We start from the raw sequence: 26,632 nt of genomic DNA, 5'->3' as shown, positions 1-26,632 counted from the left end.
GCTAGTGTTCCTAAGATAATATCTGGCATATAGAATATATTAAGTATTTAAATGAATAAATTCATATATGAATGATTTATCTTTGAAAGAGGGAATGTGGTTCATGAGTTTATGCTCTAAATTCTTTGACTTTTTTTTTTTTTTAATACAGGTTTGGAACTCAGTATTTTTAATGTGGTGAGATATTGCTAAGGAGCAAGTAATGCTTTATGAAACTGTTAGAGCTTGAAAGCTTTCTCTGTCCTTGCTTGTCTTTTGTAAAAAGTATAATAACCAGACTTCATAATCACTACTGAAGTGACAGTTACTCTATAAAATGAAAGTATTTTTTGCAGGATATGTTTTTAACACTAACATGACTGAAATCATGAACTTTGGAGTCAGGATGCTTCTCCTTTAATCTGAGATCTAAAGCCTGCTAGAGTTTGTGACTTTGGGCATGAGACCTCTTTGTTCTCATTTTATTCATCTTTAAAAATGGGACAATAGTTGCCTACCTTTAGGAGTTTGAGGCAATTAAATGAGTTCACATATTTGAGGTGCTTAGAACAGTATTGGCATAAATTTAGCACTCTATAAATGTTCTGATTATTCACTTTATTAATTAGCATTTGTTTATAAACACACTCAGCAGGTATAAAGAATCAGTCATGTGGGATGCGTAAGTTCTAGAGATCTGCTGTACAACATTGTGCCTATAGTTAACAGTACTGTCTTTTGCACTTAATGTATTAAGAAGATAGACCTCATGTTGTGTTCTTACCACAATAATACAAAGAATTGGCTCAATACCTTCTTTTAGACATTATATAATACTCTGCTTAAACTGAGGTTCAAAAGACATGGAAGCATTTGTCAGGAGGAGAAGCAGGAAGTGGATATTCTAGGCAGGGGGATCAGCTTAGGTAAAGGTATGGTAGCAGGAGGGATTGGAGGGATTGTGGCATGTGTTCATGACGACTGTTAGCCCAGCATTTCAGAAACACAGATGACAAAATGGCTGTAGATTAGGCAGTGAAGGACAAAACCATAAAATCCCTTTTATGTTGTTCAAAGGCAGTTAAGCTTTTATTCTGTAGGATTGGATCATGGGGAGCCATTGAAGAATTTTGTAGAGAGGAGTGATGTGATCTGATTTGCATTTTGTAAATATCATGGAAGCAGTAATCTAGGAAAGAGTGGATAAGGACCCGACAGTAGGGATGTAGAAAGTGGAATAAATGAGATATTTGGCAAGTAGAATCGATAGGGTATATTGATACTTTGGATTTAGGGGATAATGGAGGGAGGAATCTAGGACCCTTGGATTTGGGGTTGAACATTTGACTGGAGTTTAGGATGTAGCTAAAATTGTCAAGGAAATATTTATAATAATACCAACTTGGTATGGTTGTGGAATCTTCTGGCAGCATTCATAAGCCCGTTTGTAGGTAAATGGGAGGAAGATGTTAATTAGACCAGTTTCGAAGTTTAGAGAAATGCATTTGTAGAACAATAGAAACATAAATATGGATAGCAGGTAAAATTCAGGCAAAAAATATATACATGGAAAGTCTTCCCATTATGTTTCAAATGCTGGAGGCATATCAGCATTAGATTCTTGTTTTAAACTTAGAAGTAATGGAAATAGTGAAATTTTAATAACTGCTAAAGAAGTTTTATGGACTCAGAACAATTAACTCATAAAAGATTTCTTCCTCTAGTGAGAGTTAGTGCTCCTATCCCTTGGGTGCCAACATCATCATCTTGATCCTTATAATAGCACTTACCTTTGTCTTGTAATTTTGTTTAGAAAAATCAACCTGTAAAGTCCCTGGACAGGTCCATTGCTGCTTTGTTGATTATGAGGTTTAGTAATGTGTACAGGGCTTGGTACTCAAAGGTTTGATGGATGAACCTCTTCATTTTATAGTGGTAGAAACTGGGGCAAGATTTTGTTTTGTTTTTTAACATTTTTTTTGAATACTATAGGAGTTAATAATGTTGAAGAGTTAACTTCTTGTGAAACTAAAGTATAGTGGTTACTTTCAGGATGACAACTATTTTTTTACTTTGTTTTTTGTTTGTTTGTTTTTGTTTTTTGTTTTTGAGATGGAGTTTTGCTATTGTTGCCTAGACTGGAGTTCAATGATGTGATCTAGATCTCGGCTCACTGCAACCTCAGACTCCTGGGTTCAAGCAATTATCCTGCCTCAGCCTCCTGAGTAGCTGGGATTACAGGCATGAGCTACCACGCCCAGCTAATTTTTTTTGTATTTTTAGTAGAGACGGGGTTTCACCATGTTAGCCAGGCTGGTCTCAAACTCCTGACCTTGTGATCTGCCCACCTTGGCCTCCCAAAGTGCTGGGATTACAGGCGTGGGCCACTGCATTCGGCCTGATTATTAACTATCATTTATTTGTGACTTATTAGAGCTCTGTATAGAGAAGAGTTGTGGGCTTCATCTGGACTCTTCAGGACAGAGAGCGAAGGGGCACGGGCACAGGAGGGAAGTATGGTAGCACCCAGAGAGATAGATAAAGCCATGGTCATTTTTTTTGTACACATGCTTTAAGCATTTTATTTTTCAGCAGAAAACAACAGCCTTGACACAGATGATCACTTTAAACCATCACCTCGGCCAAGGAGTATGTTAAAAAGGAATAGTCACAGAGAAGAGAAAGATAGACTAGAAGATAAAGAAACTGCCCTCAGTGAAGAATTGGAGTTACATTCTGCACCTTCTTCCCCTCCAATACCGAATGGCACACAAGTAGAAGCTGAGAAAAAAGCATTCTCTGAACACCTTGATCCTGAGGTTAGCACTACCACTAAACTGCTGCATTGTGTTCTTCAATTTGTGCTTTTTTATCTGATTATGAAAAAGAGAAGGAGAGAATGAATTTGTGTGTGTGTGTTTTACATATTTTCTTCTGCAACTGATAAGGAAATAATTTTTAAAAATATACTGTATTCCACCCAATCTAAAACTGCACCAATTATAAGATGTAGCATTATTTTACATACCACTAAGGAAGAAGGAAATGCATACAATTAAACTATAACACACCACTGATTGTAGAGTTTATCCAGTTTTAGAGAAAGTAAAATGTCAAAAAATGTTGTTTTTCTGAATCTATATAATAGTGTTTATCTTTAATAATTTTTTAAATTTATGTATCTTTAAATTATGGAATTTATGGCTAAGAACAATATAGTCAGTGTCATTTTATTTATTTGATTTTATTCACTGAACAAATGTGTGTTGAATGTTCATGAAACTGTTCTGCATTCTTTCGGTTATGTTCCAATAGCATTAAATGTGGCCTTTCAGGTTGCTATCAGGAAGTTTACTATGTATTGTTATTAAGGGAGAACACTTCGTTTTTCTCTTTGTATTTCATTATGAGAAGCAAATTTTCCCTTATGAACATTTCAGAAGGGAAAAGTACAGGAAGAACATTTCTTCCCCGTAATTTGCTTGGACAGATTAGGGAACTGCATGCCACCTGGCCAAGCTTCTTTCTTTTTCTCATCGCTTGTCTGCAGTGTTGGTGTGTAAGGATCTGCTCCCTGGGAGGTGAGGCAGAAGGCACGGAGAGGAGCTCCTTTGTGCTCTGACTAAATGGGGGAACCCCCCAATTCAGACTGAAAGTATTAGGAAGCACAATAGGTTATCGATTCAAATCTTGTTCTGCAGTTGAACTTTACCAGTAAAACTGACAATTTGATATACGCCTAACTGACACCACCATGCTGTTTCTTAATTTGTTCTGAAAACCAGAAGAAGAAACCCAAGCAATTACTTTATATTTAAGAAAATTGTCTGGTCAGTTGAATATTGTGCTAGTTTCTTGTAGCTGCTGTAACAAATTGCCACAGACTCAAAACAACAGAAATGTATTCTCTCGGTTCTGGAGGCCAGAAGTCCGAAATCAGGGTGTTTGCAGGGCCATGTTCCTCTGAAGGCATCATGGAAGAATCCTTCCTTGCCTCTTCCAGCTTCTTTCTGGTGGTTGGCAGCAGTCCATTAGCATTCCTTGGCTTGTAGCTGCATCATTCCCATCCCTGCCTTCATCCCACGTGGCCTTCTTCCCTGTGTTTTCTCTGCGTGTCTGTGTCTCTTCTTTCTCTTAAAAAAAAGATACCAGGCATTGGATTTAGGGCCCACCCTAATTTAGTGTGTCCTCATCTTAACTATTTAAACCTGTAAACACCTTATTTCCTAAGAAAGTCGTATTTTGAGGTTCTAGATGACTATGAATTTTGGTGCATTAATGTTCATATGTTAAACCTAGCATTCCTGGGATAAACTCTGGTTAGTCATGGTGCGATATTTTATTGTGGAATTTGATTTGTTAAAATTGTGTTAAGATGTTTGCATCTATATTTATGAAGGCTATTGGTCAGTAATTGTTTCTTACAATGTTGCCATCAGGCTTGGGTATCAAATGAGTTGGGGAGTGTCTTTTCTTCCTTTATTCTATAAAGGTTTGGTGTTTTTTTTTTTTCTTAATTGTACTGGTGAGAGGATTCACCAGTACAATTATCTGGGCCTGGAATTTTCTGTGTGGAGACATCTTTGTCATTAAATTTGATTTTTTAGATAGATATTTCAGTACTCTGTTTTCTGTTTTACCAGTTTGGTAATTGTGTCTATCAAGAAGTTTGTCCGTTTCATCTGATATGTTGAGTTTATAAACATAGTTGTTCATGATAGTCCCTCCTTCTTTTGTTGACTGTAGGATTATCATGACATTTCATTTTTTATTTCTAACATATATAATTTGTGTTTTCCGTCTTTCCTGCTAAATCTTGATAGGCATTGCTTAGTTTCATTAAACTTTTTTAAGAACCACTTTGGCCTTGTTATATGTTGGTGCAAAAATAATTGCAGTTTTGGCCATTACTTTCAATGACAAAAACCGCAATCATTTTGCACCAACCTAATAATTTTCTCTATTGTTTGTTTCCAGCTTCATTAATTTTTAGTATTATTTCTTTTGGTTTAATTTGCTTATCTTTAGATTTGAAAATTTTCTCACTCATTTTTAAGATTTTCATGTTTTCTGCTAAACCTGTTGAAAGATGTAAACTTTCTTCTTTGTACTGCTTTAGTGGCCCCGATTTTTTGATGCCTTTTATTTTTATTATCATTTCTTTAAATTGATCTCCTGTTTTAGAAATTCATTTTTTTACTTGAAAAATAATAATTGTACATGGGGTACATAGTGATTTTTCGATACATATAATATATAGTGATCATTGTGATCTCTTTTTTGACCAGTTGGTTATTTTGTGGTGATTTATTTTATTTTCAAATACTTGGTTCTTCTCTACATATACTTTTCTGTTAATTATAAGTTAATTTTGTTATGGTCCAGATAATGTATCTTATGTGATTTCAAATTTTTAAAAATTATTATTATTATTTCTAAATGGCCCAAGATAGTGTATCTTGTGTAAGTCTCATTTGCATTTGCAAAGTAGATGTGTTCTCCAGGTGCTGAATATAATGTTGTGTAGTTGAAGTTTGGTCAACATGGTTGGTAATATCATGCAGATCTTCTTTAGCCTTACTGATTTTTCATCTAATTTGTTTACCAGTTACCAACTTAGGGGTATTAAAATATCCAGTTACGTTTGTGGGTTTGTTTATACTTCTCTTTAGTTCTGTTAGTATTTTATAACTTTGTTATCAGGCACATACATATTTATTATTATTATGTTTTGAGCATTATGAAATGTCTCTACCTCTGGTAATATTCCTTTCCTTAGCTTGTAGATTGTTTTGTCTAATACTTCAGCTTTCTTATGACAAGTGTTTCCATGGTATATTTTTTCTATCTTTTCTCTTTCAAACTAATTCTGTCTTTCATTTAAGTGAATCTCTTACAATAAGGGTTTGGTGTCACTTTTTTTTTTTATTATACTTTAAGTTCTAGGGTACATGTGCACAAGGTGCAGGTTTGTTACTAAACTATCGCAAGAACAGAAAACCAAATACCACATGTTCTTACTCATAGGTGGAACTGAACAATGAGAACACTTGGACACAGGAAGGGGAACATCACACACCTGGTGTCACTTTTTTATTAAGTCTGGCAATCTGTACCTTTTAATGTAGTGTTTAGTCCATTTATGAATGTTTTGTCAATTTACTTTTAATGTAAATACTGATATGGTTGGATTTAGAAGCAATTTGTTTCTCTTTATTTTCTATTTATCTTTTTTAAAAATTATTATTTTTATTGTTGTTTCTCTGTTACTCCTTTCTTGCCTTTTTTTGAGGAGATAATCATGAGTTTTTTAGTTTTTTATTTTTATTATTGACCTTTTATCTATATCTGTTTGCATTATATTTTTCATAGTTGATCAGTGGATTAAAGAATACATCTAAACATTATCACAGTCTATTTAGAATTGATACGGTATTGTTTCACATTTGATATAAAAATATAGTTCCATATACTCCTGCATCCATTGTGCTATTGTCATATATATCTACATATCATATAATCCCCACAATAAAGTTATAACTTTTCTTTAAAGAGCCCTTTAAGTTTTTTCTATTAGACTTTTAAATAAAGAAGGCTAGAATATATATTATATATCTATTGTATTATATATTGTATATATTATAGATAACATTCTATTGCTAAATATATTATAGATAATACATATTTATAGATAATATCTATATATAGGTAATATATTCTATTCTCATATATTATGTAGATATATACAGATAACATATATCTGTAAATATAGATAATATATATCTATAGATAATATATATCTATAAATATATAGAGATAATATATATCTATAAATATATACAATTTCTAGGGATCTTCATTTCTTTCTGTAGATTCAGATTACCATTTTGTGCCCTGTCAGTCTTACAAACTTATTTTACATTTCTTATAATACAGGTTTACTAGTGATGGATTTTTCTCAGTCTTTGCTTTTCTAAAAGTATTTGTCTCATCTTTGTTTTCAAAGGGTGGGTGATGTGATTATATCCTTCTTGTCTAATAGCTGCCTCCTTCTACCTCCAGCTCTTTATAGGTTTCCATTTTTATTGGCCTCTCTTGTAATCATTTATTTCATTGTCCTCTCTATATAATGTGTTGATTTCGTCTGAATGCTTTCAGGAATTTTACTCAAGATTGTGGTTTTTATCTTTTAATTACAGCAATTTGACTATATGATGCCTAGGTCTAGCTTTCTTTATGTTTATTCTGCTTGACGTTTGTTGAGCTTTCCAAACATATAAGTTGATACTGTCTGTGAAATGGGAAGATTATTTTTTCCCACCCTATTTTTCTCCCTCTCCTTTTGGTACTGTAGTTACACATGCATTGAAATTTTTAGTATATCTCACTGATCTCTGAGATTCTGTTTATATTTCTTAAATTTTTTTCCTCTTTGTTTTTCATTTAATAACTTGTATTACTCAGTCTTCAGGTTTACTGATTGCGGTCCAGAGAATGTATCTTTTATGATTTCAAATTGTATGAAATTGTCTTGTTTTGTTTTCATGGCCCAGCATAAGTGTATGTTGTGAAAGTTCCATTTACAGTTGCAAAGTATAAGTGTTCTCCAGGTGAATTTTTTATTTCACTTACTGTGGTGGTCAACTTTAGATTTTCCATTGGTATTTTTTCTATTTTTTATATCTCTGATAAAATCCCCCATCTTTTCAGCCATCATGCATATATTTTCCCCGAAGTGCTTGAACATATTTATAATAGCTACTTTAAAGTCCTGTCCGCTAACTGTAAAATGTGAGTCATCTCTGGGTTGCTTCCTACTGACCATTCTCTTTTTTGTTTGTTTGTTTTTTTAAATAAGTGCCACCATTTTCTGTTTCTTTATCTAGTGACTTTTGATTGAATACTAGGTGTTGTGAATGATATTTTGTAGAGATTCTCGATTCTTTTACGTCCCTCCAAACACATTTTCTAGCAAGCAGATATCATGGCTGGACACAAATTCCCAATCTTGTTTCTCCTGCAATGGATATCAGCTGAAATTTCTGCTTAATTCTTTTCAGTTTCTAGCTTCTATGCTTTTACAGGATCCTCTGGGGTCTCCCTTATGCCACAAATAGAGGTGGTAAAGGTTTTTGGTGAATTTCATATGCAGATTTTGTGGTCACTGTCCTCTACTATTTTCCACATTGGCTAATCTCGTGGTCCTAGACTCTATCCTCTGTCCCCTCAAGTCATTCCACCAAGGCTGTAGCCTTCTATTACTTGAGCTGCATAGAGTAGAGAATGCCTTCTGGCAAAAAGCTACTAATTTGCAGATCTCCTCAGGTGAAGCTTTGTCTTTCAGGGTAGACTCCAGTGTCTCAGCACTTCTTCCGTTTTCTCAAATGCTTTCTCTCCATTGCTTTTGACATATAATTTCCTTTGTACCCATAAAATATTGCTGGGAAAGAAAATTAAAGGATTTGTACAACAAAGTGGAACTTCTTACATTATAATATCATCACCTTTAGGCTAGATGATTCTATGAAGAAATGTTTACCTTAGATACACAAATAGAATCATTGCATTTCAGATATAATTTTCAGAATTTTGAGGAAAACTCAAGTGCATGCAGTCTATGTGCTTTTCCTATCTAAAATATTTGGAAGTAGCTGCTTACTTGATTTTATTAAATGTTTTCATTTGGATAACTAGTAATACTTGCTTGGAACTAAAGTATTTACCTGTCTTCTTTATGCTTTCCTTCAAAAGATAATTGTAGGAAGAGCTATCAAAATCAAATCTTGGCCTTAAATATTTATAAGAAATGTGATTTTAAAGTAATAGGAGTTTTGAAAATTGGTAAAAACAAATAGAGAGGTGGTGGTAGTTAGATAAAGAACTTGAATAACTCTTTCAGTGACCCCTTTTATTGACCAAGACATCAAGGCTTGAAAGTCACCTCCACTGGCTTGTCACACTTTGTGTTTCAGCAACAAATGACTAATAATGCAGATTTCAGAGTTACGCACTATTTTAATTTGTAGTTTTAATAATGCTATTGTTCCCTAAAATGTTAATTACTAAACTTACATGGGAAATGTATTTTTTTGCAGAAACAGGATTCATGCTTAACAAGTCTATCATCATCATCACTTAAACAAATTCTTGGAGATTGTTTTTCACCAGGATCTGAGGGAAACACATCTGTAAAAGGTGGTTATATATAATAATTATATCTTATTTGTGAACTCTGTACTACTTAGACTCCTGTTTGTGAGAGAAATAATACTTCCTATAATTGCAAGAGAAATGCATGTTTTTATGAGTTTGAGTTTTAATCCTGATCATGTAGTTAACTAACTGTGATTTTGGATGCAGAACTTAATCTCTCAGTGCCTCAATTTCCCTAAGTTATATTATCTGTCTCATAAGGTCATTATGAAAATTAAGTGATATAGTGCATTTTAGCCATTAGCCTAGTTCACAGCCCACGTGGAGTGAGCACCTGAGGTAAGCTATCATTATGTATGTGTTGCTTTGATATTCTGCAGGACAACATAATAGCTAGGTGGAATTTTAAAGTGAGACTAAGCTAGATTTGAATACAGGCACAATTACATAAACAAAGTAGCTAACCTTTCTAACCTTGTATGTTGATCTTTAAAATGGGTAAAATAAGAGTAATCTGCCTTATACAGTGGTGTAAGAATTAAACATGTAAAGCATTTACAGCAATACCATACTAAGCACTTACTGTGATATGTGAATTGTGAATATAATTTCTTTTCTTAGTGATATGTAGCTTAATGAAAGCTAAAAGACATAGCTATTTCTAGGTCTGAGATATGTAACGAACATTTATTAAGTGCTTACTATGTAGCATCATTTTTGTCATTTTACAGATGAGAAAAGCTGAAGTGCAGTGACTTGGGAAAACATACCCAAGGTCAGTGATGGAGCCATAGTTAAATCTTGAGCTCCAAAGTTCTTGTTCTTTTCACTGATTAGATTAACAGCTCCAAAGAATCCAATAGTGAATTGAGTGATTTTAAGCCCATCGTACCTCAAAAGAAATTTCAAAAAATGGTCATAGTGAAACCAACAGAATTAAGACTTTTGATAGTGAAGATTCAGGTTTAGCTAGAAGGTGGATCTTGGTAGAACTGAAAGTTGGTGATCCCATTCTAAAATGTGGTAGAATCAGAATAGTAGAAGCAATTCTGTAAGTGCAAAACTGAATCTTCTTATGCCAGAGCTTGAGCCTGTTTCTTGGAGCACAGAGAGGATAAGCAATAGTCTTTATTGCTGCTTATGGTATCAGAGGCGGTACTGCATCTTGGTGAGATGAAACTCACTAGAGGCTGTGTAAAATTGCATTAATTCGTGGTTCTTTCTGCATCTATACAATTCAACAGTTGTACTACTAATAACTATAGTAGCCTACAGAGGTGTGACACCTTCTTATGCAGCCTGTTGTTCCAGCTGAGAAACTCAGGCTTTAGAGCTGAACAAATATTGTCATCTCACTTGCTTGGTTTGTATGTCAACAAGCTCTTTTGACGTGTCTTTGTTTTAGGGTAGTTATTCCATTCTGTTTATTAATATGCTATTTTTCTAAGTACTAGATTTGGTAAGTGCTTCATTACTTAAGCGTAGACTATTTTTTTTGTAAATCACTTTTGAAAAAAGTTTATGCAAGTTTAATATGATAGTTTTCTTCATATTTTGCAGGAAAAAAAGTTTATAGATAGTCCTCCTTTAAAAGAAAGCAAATGAATCTGGTATTTACCTTATTAATTCAGAAGGGGGTTTTAATGCTATTACTTTGTCTCAAAATAGATCCAAATGAAGAAATCACTGAAAACCATAATTCCTTGAAATCCGATGAAAATAAAGAGAATTCATTTTCAGCAGACCATGTGACTACTGCAGTTGAGAAATCCAAGCAAAGTCAAGTGACTGCTGATGACCTTGAAGAAGAAAAGGCAAAAGCAGAACTGATTATGGATGTTGAGAGAACAGTTGATCCACTACTATCTAAATCTCAGAGTATCTTAACATCTACCAGTGCAACAGTGTCTTCAAAGGTATTTGTAAAAATTCATACCTTTCATACTACAGCTTAAAACTTGAAACGGAACTTTAAGAAATTTTATCTTCTGTGTTATATACTTCTGAATTACCAGTGGAAAATTTATCTTTTGATAGTGGTATTATATTGTCACATGGTTCTTAATCCAGTAAAATTTAACTTTAAGGAAAGTTTGTAGTGAATTTAATAAAACCCAGTGTTTAAAATTTATCAGAGGTGTATGATTATAATATACTTTTAAATATCTCAGAAATGCATACTCATAGTATATATATTTCCATAGGTCTTCATATTTTAAAAATATAACTATCTGGAATAACTTCTGAGATTTTAAATTAGAGTTATGTTTTTGGATATCACTTTAAAACATGAAACATGTTAACAATTTTAACGAAAATCTTAAATGTTTTTCAACATCCGTGCTTCTTTAAAATAGATGGTTATCATCAGGAACATTATTATTATTGTTCATATTTGATCCTTTGCCTTTATTTCCTAATTTTCAAAATAATGAGTTGGTGCCCTGGCACCTCTAGAGGTGATGAAATTGCTTTTTTTTTTTTAAAATTCATATAAATTTAACGGGTTCAAGTGCTTTTTTGTTACATGGATATATTTGTGTAGTAGTAAAGTCAGACTTTTAGTATAAACTAAAATATACATTGTATCCATTAAGTAATTTCTCATCCCTCACCTCCCTCTCACCTTTCCTAGTCTCCATTATCTATTATTCCATACTCTATATACGTATGTACACATTATTTAGCTCCCACTTATAAGTGAGAACATGTACCATTTGACTTTCTGTTTATGATTTATTTCACTTAAGGTAATAACCTCCAGTTCCACCCATGTTGTTGTAAAAGACATTTTTTTCTGTATGGCTGAATAGTATTCCAGTGTGTATGTGTGTGTGTGTGTACATTTTCTTTACCCAATCATATGTTGATGTACACTTAGGTTGATTCCATATATTTGCTATTGTGACTAGTACTGTGATAAACATGAGTGCAGGTATCTTTTTTATATAATGATTTCTTTTCCTTTTGGCAGATACTCACAGTGGGGTTGCTGGATTGAATGGTAGTTCTATTTTGAGTTCCTTAAGAAATCCCCATACAATTTTCCATAAAGATTGTACTAATTTATATTCGTAAAACCAAGAGTATATAAGCATTCCCTTTTCTCTGTGTTCTCACCGACATCTGTTACTTTTTTAACTTTTTAATAATAGATAAATATTCTGGCTAGTATAATATATCTCACTGTGGTTTTAATTTGTGTTTGATGATAAGTGATGGTGAGCTTTTTTTTTTTTTTCATATGTTTCTTGGCCACTTGTATGTCTTCTTTTCAAAAAGTCTATTCACATTTTTTGCCCTCTTTTTAATGCGGTTATTTGTTTTTTGTTGTTGTTGAGGGGAACATTATTATTCTAACCTTAAGAAACAGATATGTGATTATGTAGGATTACTTGTTCCTAAACTAAATTGTGTCTGAGTGCTATACTTTAAAAATTTATGGTGTAGCATTTTCAGTCTTTGTTTCTCCTGAATTTGTCATTATCTCTTATAGCTCTAATTAACTAGCAGTTCTGTGTACTTAGTATCGGGGGAAGAAAACAGTGCTAGCTGAAAATCTGTGTTTGAACAATACTTTTATAATATAAAATACAAGTTTTCTTAACGTTTATGGAGAAGGTTCATTAAGCCATGTGCCAGGTATATCATCCTTAGCTACGTTCCTTAGGAAAACACACTACCGACGAGTTAGGGATGTGTTTATATCTGTGCTCTCACTTTACCACTAGCACCCATCAGTCTACGTAAAGTAGAAAAGTTATTCCTTACAAGAAGAAAGGATATTCTGGAGTTTATAGACAGGATTGTAGAATGTCTAATAGAGGCAATTCTAAATTAGAACAGGCAATTTATATGTAAGAAGTAAGGTTGTAACGTATTTCTTTTGACTGGACCCTTGGCTTCATTCTTATTCTCTACTGAGTGGCCTTTTCTAAACAGGAATAGAATCATTCTCCATTAAAATCTTTTTGTTGGTTTATCACAAGAATTTCGTCCAGACTCCTCATCGCCACCTAGCGATCTCACATGGTTCTTCTCTGACCACGTCTTCCACTCTTCTCTGCCATTCACTATGCTTCAGCTCCATTCACCTCTCTGTTTTTCAAAGCTACCAAGCTCTGTCCCTTCTCAGGCTTTTACCACTTGCTGTTTCTTTCTTTTATAGACTTTCAAGTGGGCCCTTTGCACTCATTATCTGTCTCAGCTCTGATGTCAGCCCCTCAGGACAGCCTTCCCTGATCAACTTCTTCAGCCCCACTCTGGTCATTCTCTGTCACTGTACACTATTTTATCTCCTTCATGAGTCATGTTTGCTTACATATTTATTTTTGGTCAACCATCTCTAGAATTTAATATTCTTAAGGGCATTTTATTCACTGATTTGTTCCCAGTGTCTACTGTGTTTGACACATAGTAGATGCTTAAAGAATAGTGATTTACTGGCAGTTTGGCTTCTAAGCCTAACAAAGATAGTTGTTATGAATAAATCATCTTTGGCATTTTCTGTTTAATAGAAAACAATTGAAGATAGAAATATAAAGAATAAAAAGTCAACAAATAATAGAGCATCCAGTGCATCTGCCAGGTAAGAAAGTGATCAATATTTGTCATTTATGGGCTTGCATTCTAGCAAAGCTAGTTTTAATTTAACTTTCATAAAGTAAATTTCATTTGGTGTTACTGTGTTTTCTCTTTATTTGCATTTCATAAAATGAAAAGAGTAGTTACTTCATGATAAAACTCCTTGGTTGATGATATTATTTGAAATAAAGTAATTCATAAAAAGTAAGCCTATTACTGGTTGTTTTAGTGCCTGGAATGTTTATGCAATGCCTTCACTCTCCAGGATCGTCCTAGGAATATTTTTCTTTTTTCTTAATGTCAGTGATTAGGGATTCTCTGTGCTCCACACTGCTTCTGGAATAGAGCTTCTTTCTCCTACTTTTCCTGAGACAAGCAATATAAAATGGTAATAAAGCTGAAGTCTAGCAATGATACTTATTCATTATCAAGTATCATTGTCTAACATGAGAAATTGTACTGAAAGCCTTCAGAATCTATGAACTAAGTAGGTTTATTAAAATGATTATCTATATGGCTTCATTCACACCAGTGATAATGAATGCCTAACTCATAAGTGCTAATCAAAACCTTCTGAATCTTTTAAATTATCATTAGTCAAATTATCATTAATCAAATAAAACAGAGCTAACAAGCTTTTTCTGTAAATGGCCAGGTCGTGCGCATTTTAGGCACAGTCTGTATTGGAACTACTCATTTCTGCTATTTTAACAGGAAAGCAGCCACAGGCAAAACTTAAGTGAGTGATTACAGCTATGGTGCAATAAACTTTGTATACTAAAACCGATGGCTGGCCAGATTTTCCCACCAATCCCTGAAATAGATGGTACTGTTCTTTCTAATTTTATATTTGGAATGCTTCATGTAACAAAATGATGAAAGAAAATAAATATTAAAAGAGTGATTATAACCCACTTTATTGTTTTTTCCATGTAACTTGAGAAGAAGTAACATGGTCCATATTTCTTAAAAAGTTTCTAATTACAAATATTTAAATAGAGCAATCATTTTAAAGCCATATAACTTAAAGGGGACATATTTAAATTATGTCCCCTTCAACATAATTTAATACTCTTCGTATACTAAGGCTGTACATTTTACCTACATCATTTTCAAAGTAAATACAATTTGTTAAATTATAATGTAGTTTTCAATTTTTTTTTGAGATGGAGTCTCATTCTGTTGCTCAGGCTGGAGTGTAGTGGCATGGTCTCTGCTCACTGCAACCTCTGCCTCCTGGGCTCAAGCTATCCTCCCACCTCAGCCTCCAGGGTAGCTGCAACTACTGGCGTGCACGACCATGCCGGCTAGTTTTTTGTATTTTTGGTAGAGACAGGGTTTCACCATGTTGCCCAGGCTGGTCTGTAACTCCTGAGCTCAAGTCATCCATCCATTTTGGCCTTCCAAAGTGCTGGTATTACAGGTGTGAGCCATCGTGCCTGGTCAGTTTTCAAATATTATATGTGCATATTCTAACAGATCTCTCTTGTACCAAATGCAATTGTAATATTTTATCTTGATTCATTTGGATCTTTTCAGATTAATGACCTCTGAGTTTTTGAAGAAATCTAGTTCTAAAAGGAGAACTCCATCGACAACTACCTCTTCTCACTATTTAGGGACTTTAAAAGTCTTGGACCAAAAACCTTCACAGAAACAGAGCATAGAACCTGATAGAGCAGATAACATAAGGGCAGCTGTTTATCAGGTAAAAAAGGAAAATATTTTTAAGAGGAGAAGGATGATCACTTTCATAAGCCAACACTGTTTATAAAGAATAAAGCAATCCTGATAGGAAATTATGGTTTAATACTTAATTTATTGAGAAAGATTTTCCTTATAATACATGAGTAATCCATAGATATTTTACTAAATTATTTGCTTCCACACTTTGCATAACCAATCATAGTTGTTTTTAAGGAAAGAATATGCCATTACAATTTATAGAAATATAACACAAGCCAAAACATTGTAAAGTCTATATGTTTTCATTTTTTTATTATTGAAGTTTATATGAACAAAAGGAGTTATTATGAACAAAAAGTTAGTAAATTTTTTCTTTCCTAAGATATTGTTAGGCATACATAGAAAAAAGATTTTATTAATTTATTCACAATTCCAAAAAAGATCGTTTTTTGTCTTTTTTAAAGTAGAATAGTATACTTTAGAAAATTGTACATGTGAATTTCAGAGAAAATGTTAATATAAAGAATTCTAATTCATTTAAGAAATTTTAAATATTATATAACCTTTTTCTTGTTCTCATAGGAGTGGTTAGAAAAGAAAAATGTGTATTTACATGAAATGCACAGAATAAAAAGAATTGAAAGTGAAAACTTAAGGATCCAAAATGAACAGGTATTCTGACATATAGAAGTAAAAATGTTTTGGATTTTTATTTCGGTGAAATATCCCTGAATATGTAACTTTTCTAAATCAGCTTTTTAAATGGTAAAATAACTTGTATATTAAATAATCGATTTCTTGTTTTATTTCTGTTTTACTTTATAGATTTTAGTTTGATATAACTGTTTTACATGAAAACAGATTTTAATTTTGTATATGTATAGGATAGCTTTGTTCCTGCCGATTATGAAGTTATTATTGTTTGTGAGCACCTAATTCACTCTTAAAAGTTGACTTCATTTAGAACTTAGCCAAGAAGGCCAGGCACTGTGGCTCACACCTGTAATCCTAGCACTTTGCGAGACCGAGGCAGACGGGATCCCTTGAGGTCTGGAGTTCAACACCAGCCTGGGCAATGTGGTGAAACCCCATCTCTCCTAAAAACACAAAAATTAGCCAGGCATGGTGGTGGGCACCTGTAATCCCAGCTACTCGGGAGGCTGGGGTGGGAGGATCACTTGAACCCAGGAGGTGGAGGTTGCAGTTAGCTGAGATCGTGCCACTGTACTCCATCCTAGGTGACAGAGACTGTCTCAAAGAAAAAAAAAAAGGCATAAGAAGATAAAGGATCATTAGACACTAGCTAGCCTTCAGTTTTCCTCTTTTCTCTCTTGAATTTTACTATACCACTTAGCCTATTACAATTTATTTTGATATAATTTGTTTAGTACAAATTATCAAGTCCAACCCCTCCCTGAGCTCTTGATTTTTGTATCCTTTCCCATCAACTGGAGGTGAACTTTTGTTCCTTTCTCTTCTGTACTGAGTCGCTTCCTCTAACTCCTGCTTAGAATACGCTCAGTTGTTTCCTATATTTTAAAGTCAAACTTCTGAAAAAAAAACTCCAGTGTGCTGTTCAATATTAAAATAGATTTAGAAGAAAAATATTTTCCAAAGTGAACAGCACGATAATGCATCAGTAGCGAAGGGAGCCGCCCTCCAGGGGGCGTGCCTGTCTATCTGTTAACCAAGTTCATAGCAGTATGCTGCTGTGGTCAGTGCCATACCCCTTCTCATTTGATCTTCACAGCTCTGTGAGGTAGACAGTACTTTGACTTCTAAATTATGTTACCCCAATATTAAGGTTTTATGTCATTTAATATTGAACAATAAAGCAAACATAGAATATTATGGGATTAGATTGAAGGAAATAAAATAATAACTTGCTATACAGTCTCCAACCTATTTTTCAGTTGAGCACATACTTTCAACATTTGGAATACGTTTGTATAGTAAGAACTTTATGTTTTGATACTATTCAAAATTAAGATTTAAACCAAAAATCTGCATCTTACTGCATGACTTGGCCAATTTGCCTTACTCTAACTTAGTTGATAAGCCTATAAGTTTACTGATTTTTTTCAAATATTTTATTATGAAAATTTTACTATACCACTTAGCCTATTACAGTTTATTTTGACATAATTTGTTTAGTACACTTTCAAAAATAATAGTTGACATCTTTCTCATTAATAGGTCAATATGTGATAAATGTTTTTAGAAAAGGACATTTTAAAATCAGTGAATAATTCAGATAACATTCTTTGTAAATTAACTTATCTAAGCCATTTTAAATAAATTATTTTGAAAGTTAACTTCTAAGTACAATGAATATCAGGATTACAGATAAATGTATATGTGTATATTTATATCTAGCCATATTTGTCTAATATTTATATCTAGCCATATTTGTCTCTCTCTATATATATATATGTATATATGTATATCACTCTATTATTTTTTTCCAATGTAGAAAAGAGCTGCTAAAAGAGAAGAAGCATTAGCGTCATTTGAGGCCTGGAAGGCTATGAAAGAAAAGGAAGCAAAGAAAATAGCTGCCAAAAAGAGGCTTGAAGAAAAAAACAAGAAGAAAACTGAAGAAGAAAATGCTGCAAGAAAAGGAGAAGCACTACAGGTATTCGGGAGCTTTGAACATCTTAATTATTTTAAAACATTTGAAATTCAAATTAATGATTAATGTATTTTTATTTATTTTCAAATATTCATAGTAAGAAAATTATTCTGAACTTTTTCAGGCTTTTGAAAAATGGAAAGAGAAAAAGATGGAATATCTTAAAGAGAAAAATAGAAAGGAGAGAGAATATGAAAGAGCAAAGAAACAGAAAGAGGAGGAAACTGTTGCCGAGAAAAAGAAAGATAATTTAACTGCTGTTGAGAAATGGTAATCCCAAATCATACATATTTTGACATATTTTAAATTAACACTTCAGAATTTTATAAAATTTATTTACTTGAAATTTACTAATGCATTTCAATTTCGTTACTGTCAAAGATGTACTAGGGAATCTTTATTATGTGTTTTCCTTTAACTGTCCAGTGTTGTATACCATCCTCTGTAGGAATGAGAAAAAGGAAGCTTTTTTCAAGCAAAAGGAAAAAGAAAAAATAAATGAGAAAAGAAAGGAAGAACTGAAAAGAGCTGAGAAAAAAGATAAAGATAAACAAGCTATTGATGAATATGAAAAATGGCTGGTAGGTATTATTTGTCAATGCGCTTGAGTCTTTTTTATCTACCTTTTATGTCTTTTCTGTCCCTAATTCTATTTGCACCAGACCTACTGATCATTTCTACCTGGAATCTGCTTTGTTGAATTCAAGCTCTCCTCCTGCATATAGCATATTTTCTTTGATTTAGTCATTTCTATTAATGTTTCTACTATTCGCTCAAACACCTAGGCTTAAAACTTGTTAAAGTCTTCTTCCTTACCTGCATCCCCACATTTACCATTTTCTATTGATGCCCATTCTTCCTTTGCTGTGATTCTCACATCTAACATCATAGAAAGAAGAAAAGTATACTATCAGGGCTACTACTTGGTGGAACTTGGTCATAACAAAAAGTAACACTGAATTTAATAGTGAGAAAATTAGTCCATCTTTTATTCTCTTTTGATATTTCTGATGACCTCAAGGAGAATCTCTTATTTAGGTGTTTTTAATGAGAGAGCAGGTTTGAGATTTAGGAGGAGCAATAGCTAGCTGAACCAGATGTATGTATGTATTTGATTTCACTTAATCTTTATAAAAGTTACTTTTTGTTGATGTCAAGCAAAATGTTACTTTCCATTTTAGAATATCAATATAAATATGCATTTTTGTCAATTTTTATATAAGTAATACATTATGAATAAATACATAAGTAGGTAACACATTCATATGAATAATTAACATATTCATTTGATTCAGCAACCAAAAAGTATAACATTTTTGCACTGGAAGTCTATCCAGTCAGGTTTCTTATCAAACTTTAAAACAACTCATACCAATCGACTAGTTAAAAAAAATCATCTAGGTTATTTTTGATTTGCATTTCTCTCATTAGAATTGAGCTCGAATATCTTTTCATTTGTATACAAGCCATTTATCTATTATTTTCTCTGTAAATTGTCATTTCATAGACTTTGTACACTTTTCCGTTAGGTTGTTGGGTTTTTTTCTTACTGATTTCTAGAACCTTTTGTTTTGTACTAAGGAAATTAACCTATCATTTTTTTATATGAGTTTCAAATATTTTTCCCCACCATACTGTTGGTTTCCCAACTTTCCTTATAGTATTTTATGCCATGAAGAATTTAAATTTTAGGTGTCAAATTTATCAGTCTTTTTTTTTTTTTTTTTTTTTTGGCTATTGATTTTCAAGCAAAAGACCTCCACAATTTGAGGTTAAACAAAATTCTCTTATTTTTCTTCTAACAACTTTGTGACTTTAATACCTTAATGTTTTAATATTTATTCTACTTAGAATTTACCCTGATAATGGTGGGAAATATGATTTTAACTTTAGTTTTTCCAAATGTATCCTTTATAAAGTAGCCCATTTTTACCCATTGATTTGAGGTGCTGCTTTTATTATATGATACCTTCTCATATTTTCAGGTCTGTTTCTTAACTTTCTGTTCCATTGGTCAGTCTTGTGATTCCAGTGCCACACTTCATTATTAGACTTGATATTTCTAAATATCTGCTTGGATTCATCTCCCTTTATAGTTCCTCTTTCACAGTCTTTTTGACCAGTCTTGTTTATTTTTTTCCTATAAACTTAAGAATCTACAGCAGTTAGAAAGGCACATCAGACATCATTTAAAAATGAGCTATTTAAAGATAGGATAAAAAGATAAAACAATAATATACTTAAGAAACATGCCAGACCAACATAAAGAAAATTGTAGAACTCTCCTGAACAATACAAATGAAGACTTGAGAAAATGGATCAGAATTGCCCTTGCATAGAAACACACTTATAATGATGTTATAAAGATGTCAGCTCTCTCTGAAGTAATTTAATGCACTCGTAACAAAAGCCAACAGGATTTCCTCTGTGTGTTGACTTTAGTACTGCTATATGCTAATTCTGTGCAGAGAAATAATAATAAGGTAATCAAAATTGGTTCAATTTTGAATGAAAAAGGTAGTGTTTCTTGATGATTTCCTTAAGTTAAACTTTTAAATAAAGCTATGTTCCAAAAAACATTTTAAAGTCCACTTATATTAAGAAGATATAAGGCCGGGCGCGGTGGCTCAAGCCTGTAATCCCAGCACTTTGGGAGGCCGAGACGGGCGGATCACGAGGTCAGGAGATCGAGACCATCCTGGCGAACACGGTGAAACCCCGTCTCTACTAAAAAATACAAAAAAAAAACTAGCCGGGCGAGGTGGCGGGCGCCTGTAGTCCCAGCTACTCCGGAGGCTGAGGCAGGAGAATGGCGTATACCCGGGAGGCGGAGCTTGCAGTGAGCTGAGATCCGGCCACTGCACTCCAGCCTGGGCGACAGAGCCAGACTCCATCTCAAAAAAAAAAAAAAAAAAAAAAAGAAGAAATATACTGACCGCTGGAATCAATTAGGGAAATTAAATGTAAATGTTTGAGTTTTCCATTTTAATTTTGTATTTTCATGAAAATGAAATAGAATTGCCTTAATAAGTCACATTTAGGTACACTATTTTTAATTATAGTACTTAATTACATTGTCATTCTCATCAGTCCTCTGAAGAACAAGAATTCCTTAAAGACCAAAGACAAAATAACATGATATCTAGTAAAATGTCTGCAAATATAGTACACCTATAAACACACAATGTTACAGATCCATTCTGCTTCTTACCAAATTCTTATTGAAATTTGTTTGCAGATAGAATAGAAAAATTGTCCCTATATCGAAGTCTAATGACTTCAATTTTCATGTAAAATAACATCTCAAGCTTTTTATATACAAACTAGTTTGCACAGTAAGCATTTGGTGCATAGTTGTTTTAGGGGAAAGTTATAGCCAAAGATCAGGTAAGACTAAAATATTTTTCTTGCCAATTCCCAGCTTAATTCATCATTACCTTTAGTAAGAAAATGAGCAAAAAGCTCAGTTTTCCACAGGTGAATGTCAGAAGGACTTTTTAACAAGGTTCTTTTAATTACTATCAAGGTAACTATTGATTCTTGTGAATTGATATTACAGTTAATATAATTGTCTATTAGCTACCCTGACTTTACAGCTCCCGCTAGTAAGATGAAGCATATTTCAAGTTACTGTCCCCCCATGTTAAGTGGAATTAGAAAAAGAGATTTATTCAGTCAATCTCTGTGGACACAGTCTGGTCACTGCTTTTCTTCCGCCTAGCTAGATGGTCTGCCTCTCTCTAAAATATTAAAATGATTGAAGATGATCTAATGACAGCTTTGGTTTTCACAATTAAAATTCTGAAAGGAAGTTCCCTCTTTGCCTTAATAGAAATAGCAAGCAAACAAACATGCAAACATTCTTATGATATGGAACGAGGATATGGATGTTAAGATTGAGAAGAAAACAAACCTCCCACTTAACTTTGTTATATGTGAATGGAAACCTTGTGCTGTATTGCCATATTATGCTTGTGGCACTTATATATATACTGATGAAAAGATGCATACATACCTAATCATTTTCCATAATGCCTCTCCTCCCAAGCCATCAACCTACAGAGGCATGTTTCACTAAGGGTTTTCCTGCTCCTTGAGGAATATGAGAAAAATACCACGATGAAGAAACCACCAAACCTTATAGTGTTAGCAGAGACATAAAGAAATAGACAATCCAAGTTGTAAGATGGAAAGACCAGATCCTACTAATATTTCAAGTATACCTAGATAAATATTTAGATTTCATACTAATATGCAGATACTCAGTTACTTTGATGGGAGGACGTGCAGGGAAATGAAATGATTCTCAAATTCATCTGTAGAATAAAAATATGGGAGATAATATTTTGAGAATAATATGAAGTAGGACTATCCCTATCAAGCAATAAAATATAAATTTACCATTCCACTTCTGTTAATCATCATTCTTTCTCCTGTTCTCAATTGTTCCCGTCATGTTCCAGGATATATAATCTTCAAGAAAAATACACTCTCTGAACTCTGCATTTCCCTCTGTCTATAGGCCCACTTTTGTCTGCTTTTCTTTATAGTGAAACATCTAGAAAGTTTTGCTTATACTTCCTTAGTTCCTCATATCCTTTTCATTCACTTCCCACTTCAGTTTTGTCTTTGTCCTCATCACTACACCAAAATCACACTTTGAAAGTTACAGGTTTGCATCTATACGGTCTATTGTGTGTTTCTGTCCTGTTTCAGAATATCTCAGCATTCTACACTGTTGATTTCTTCCTCCTACAGCTGTCACCTCCTTTGGCTGTCATGCTCCCCTGATGTTCTCCTCACTTCTCTGCCTGGCTTCTGTGTCATTCGTTGAATTGTTTTGCCTAAGTTCTGCATGTTACCATGGCCTGCCAAGGCCCATATGATCTTAGTCCTCATCCATCTCTTGCTCACCTTGTGCCCCATTTCCATTTCTTGTCTCCTGCCTCTTGGCAAGCCTTAGTCGCAGTAGATCTTTTTTGTTTCCTCCCACATCACAAATTTTTTTCCCACTCTCAGAGCCCTCACTACTACTGTTTGCTTTGCTTGCAAAGCTCTTCCCCAATATTTATCACAAATGGCTTCTCTTATCCATCATTTCACACTTCAAAGGGACTTTCCCTGAGCCCATTTTTTGTTAGAAGTAAATACTCTTTTCTGTTCCTTCTCATAGTTTTAAAACACGTTTCCTAGAAATTGACACAACTTGGAATTATCCGTTGTTTATTTTCTTGTTTGTTTCTGTCTATTTTGAAAGTTGCCTGGGGGACAGAGACAATATCTGTGTGTTGGGATTTAAAAAAAATTTTTTATTTGCAATTGACACACAAAAGGTGTACATATTTATGGGATATAGTGTGATGTTTCCATCTACGTATACATTGTATAATGATCAAAAATGACTCACAAAGGTAGGCAAAATGTTTGATGCAAAGATAACATTAATATTTTTTATATGAAAGTACACAAATTGCTAAAAGTTAAAGGCACTGATACCATACATTTAAATGGCCAAATAATTGAGCAGAAAATTTACAAAAGGGCTAAAGAAATGTTTGAAAATGTGCTCAAGTTCAATAATAAAGAAACATGAGGAAGATTTTTTAACTATTTGTAAAAAATTTGAAGTATCTCATACTGTCATGACATATTAAAACTTTGCACCCAGTAAATTTACTTCTGAGAATTTGTTCTCACAAAGTTATCACCAACTTATAATAGTTATTATCTTTGAGTTACAATAGTAGGTCTGTTTTTCTATTTTATACAATTCTTTTTTAATGTTCTCACTTTTATAGTTTAAAAAATTAAGTGATATTACTACCTGTTGATGTACTTACAAATTGGCAATGTTTCCTAGCTGTTTTTTTTCTTGTTTCCATTTTTTGTTTATTTTTCTTGAGACAGGGTCTCACTCTGTTGCCCAGGCTGGAGTGCAGTGGTGCGATCGTAGCTCACTGCAACCTCCACCTCCCTGGCTCAAGCAATCTTCCCACCTTAGCCTCCTAAGTAGCTGAGACTATAGGTGTGTGCCACCACACCTGGCTAATTTTTGTATTGTTTTGTAGAGATGATGTTTCACCATGTTTCCCAGGCTGGTCTCGAACTCCCAGGCTCAAACGATCCACCCACCTCAGTCTCCTAAAGTGCTGGGATTACTGGTGTGAGCCACCATGCCCGGCCCTACCTGTTATTTCTTTATGATCTGTTAAACTAGGAAGTGATATATAAATATCCTATAATGGATTATTTTCTTCAGCAAGCAACCTGATTTGAAAATAATATTCATATATGTACATAAATTTATAGTGTTCTATTTTCTCTTTAGGAAAATAAGGAAAGGCAAGAAAGAATTGAACGAAAACAGAAGAAACGTCATTCCTTTCTTGAAAGTGAGGCACTTCCTCCGTGGAGCCCTCCAAGCAGAACTGTGTTCACAAAAGTGTTTTGATAATTCTAGTTCTTACATTATTTAGTTGTTTATCAGTTTGCCAATATTTGCCATAGATTTAAAAACATTCAATTATTTATAGTTAGAGGAATATATTTTAATTAAATGCCAGACACTCCTGCTGACAATGAGAGAGATACTTTGGAATGTAATCAGTGAAAGCATTTTTTTGAACTGTAGATAAACTGCCTCAAATGAAGATCTAATAATCAGATTGTTTTTACTATTAAGATACATAAAGTTTTATCATGTCCTGATAATTCTTACAGTGGAGTGATTCATGATCTTTTTCATTAAGCTCTGTGTGTTAAGTATATTTAATTTCAGTAATAGAAATTATTCCATTTGTGGATGATTGTTAATCTAGATTCAGGTTTTTAAATGAATGGTCGCTGGGAAGTGCACATATATTATTCCTTCTGAAACTGATGTTTAGCTCAAAGCAGTTGCATTTGTACTGTGCAAGTTAGAATTTTGATCAGTTGAGGCAGTAGTTCAGTAGAACTCTAATCATCAAGGCTTTTTATTTAAGAACTGCCTTATGTTTTAATATGAGTGTACTTTATCTGTTCCAGGCTTATGTGACAATCATAGGCACTTTATAATGAGTCCACCTCTGAAATTTTTCTTTTTGAATTCTATCTCACTGTATTATTTCAGTGATACCAAAAGACATCAATGTCACAGTAGTGATATACTTATGCATTAGTTATGGAAATTCCACAGGAGTTCAAGGTCATTATCACTATAATTATTTTCCAGACTAAAGCCATAAAGGTGATTTAGGCAATTATTGTCATCTTAGCTAGTCCAGTTTTATAGCTTATATTCCGAAGACAGCTGTATGGGAAGGTAAATGTGTTGACAATGTCCACAAAGCCTTTATTTATTTATTTATTTATTTGATCTCTGCGTGTCCTTGTAGTCATTGGTCTCATACTTGACCTGGTCCTCTGGTTTAAGACAGACCAAGTATATGCTCTCGGAGTTGAAATGCAGCATTAGTCAATAATGCAATGCAGAGATGATGGATGGGAATACACAGTTCCTATTTATTGAGCATCTAATATATAATCTCTACTGTATCTTTACAAATGTATTTAACATCTTTACAACAACTTTTCAGGGTAGGTGTTATTAGCTTCATCTTACAGATAAAAATACTGATGCTCAGATAACCCAAGTAATTTGCCGTCCATCTGGAGTGTGCCTGAACTGGGATCAAACGGGATTCAGTCTGTCTGACTGAATCTGCCTCCTTCTGAAATCTCTGGGCTCTTTTTCACACTTCTCTGTAGCCTCAGAGACAGCTAAGTTCTGTCAAGACCTCTGCATAGTATCAACGTTACAAACACGTTTTAACTTTTAGAGCCTAAAATCATGTATTGTTATCCAAACATGATCTTTCTCTATAGAAATAGCTGCTTGTTGTTAGAGATGGTGGACGTCATTAAATCTATCAAGTGAAATAAAAATCCATAAGATTTCATGAGTTACTCAGGCATCTTATAACTACTATCAGAATATCAGAAACCTCAGCACGTTATGTGACAAAGGCTTTGAGATGGTCACTCCGGACGTTTCACGCACTGAGCATCAGCCTTCTTGCTGCATTGCATGTGCAACATAAGATGTCATAGGCGGCTTTGTAAGATTGTATCAGTGCTATAGACAATTAAGAGAAATTTCATAGATAAAACTAGAACCCTTTCTATATGGCCAGAACTATAATACTTTCTGAAATTGATCTAATTATCAGCAATATGTAGTATCAGCATGGAACTTAGGACCTCTCTTACTCATTCCTCTGTCCCCCATAGTTCCAAACACAGTGCCTGCCAAAATAGATTTAGTGTTTATTGTATTATCTATTTAGAGCTAAAAAGATATTTACAAATTCCAGGGAAGTAAAAGGAAAAAAATTGAAAAAGGTACAGCTACTTTTGGGGATGTGAGATCATGAATGTGTATCTTACAGATTTCACATTAATTATTTACTTTCCAATTATTTTCTTCTATATTATCATATTTAGTGGCTAACCGTTACTACCTCTTACGTTGTTGTGAGAACTGAATTAATTAATGTAAAGTATTTGACACATAATAAGGACTTAAAGGTTCATTGTTGTCATTATTGATTTACTGTC

At 33.5% G+C, this 26,632-nt stretch overlaps 1 protein-coding gene across 3 annotated transcripts in view; it reads left to right on the top strand.

The window, feature by feature from the left end:
• The window catches only part of MAP9 (microtubule associated protein 9), a 31,980-nt gene extending 5,582 nt beyond the window's left edge, over positions 1-26,398 (top strand). For 2 of the 3 annotated variants that reach the window (XM_025386768.1, XM_025386769.1), the window contains exons 5-14: positions 2,572-2,798; positions 9,081-9,174; positions 10,801-11,048; positions 13,650-13,720; positions 15,256-15,424; positions 15,985-16,074; positions 17,876-18,037; positions 18,159-18,304; positions 18,483-18,615; positions 24,363-26,398. In XM_025386768.1, the coding sequence (XP_025242553.1) occupies positions 2,572-2,798; positions 9,081-9,174; positions 10,801-11,048; positions 13,650-13,720; positions 15,256-15,424; positions 15,985-16,074; positions 17,876-18,037; positions 18,159-18,304; positions 18,483-18,615; positions 24,363-24,485 (1,463 nt within the window). In that variant the 3' untranslated portion in view covers positions 24,486-26,398. The remainder of the gene's footprint in view (positions 1-2,571; positions 2,799-9,080; positions 9,175-10,800; positions 11,049-13,649; positions 13,721-15,255; positions 15,425-15,984; positions 16,075-17,875; positions 18,038-18,158; positions 18,305-18,482; positions 18,616-24,362) is intronic. The other variant, XM_025386770.1, reaches the window with a different exon arrangement.
• The last annotated feature ends 234 nt before the right edge of the window (positions 26,399-26,632 follow it).

This window comes from Theropithecus gelada, chromosome 5 (genome assembly GCF_003255815.1).
Source record: "Theropithecus gelada isolate Dixy chromosome 5, Tgel_1.0, whole genome shotgun sequence".
NCBI lineage: Eukaryota > Metazoa > Chordata > Mammalia > Primates > Cercopithecidae > Theropithecus > Theropithecus gelada.
This window is presented reverse-complemented; position numbering and strand designations above follow the sequence as displayed.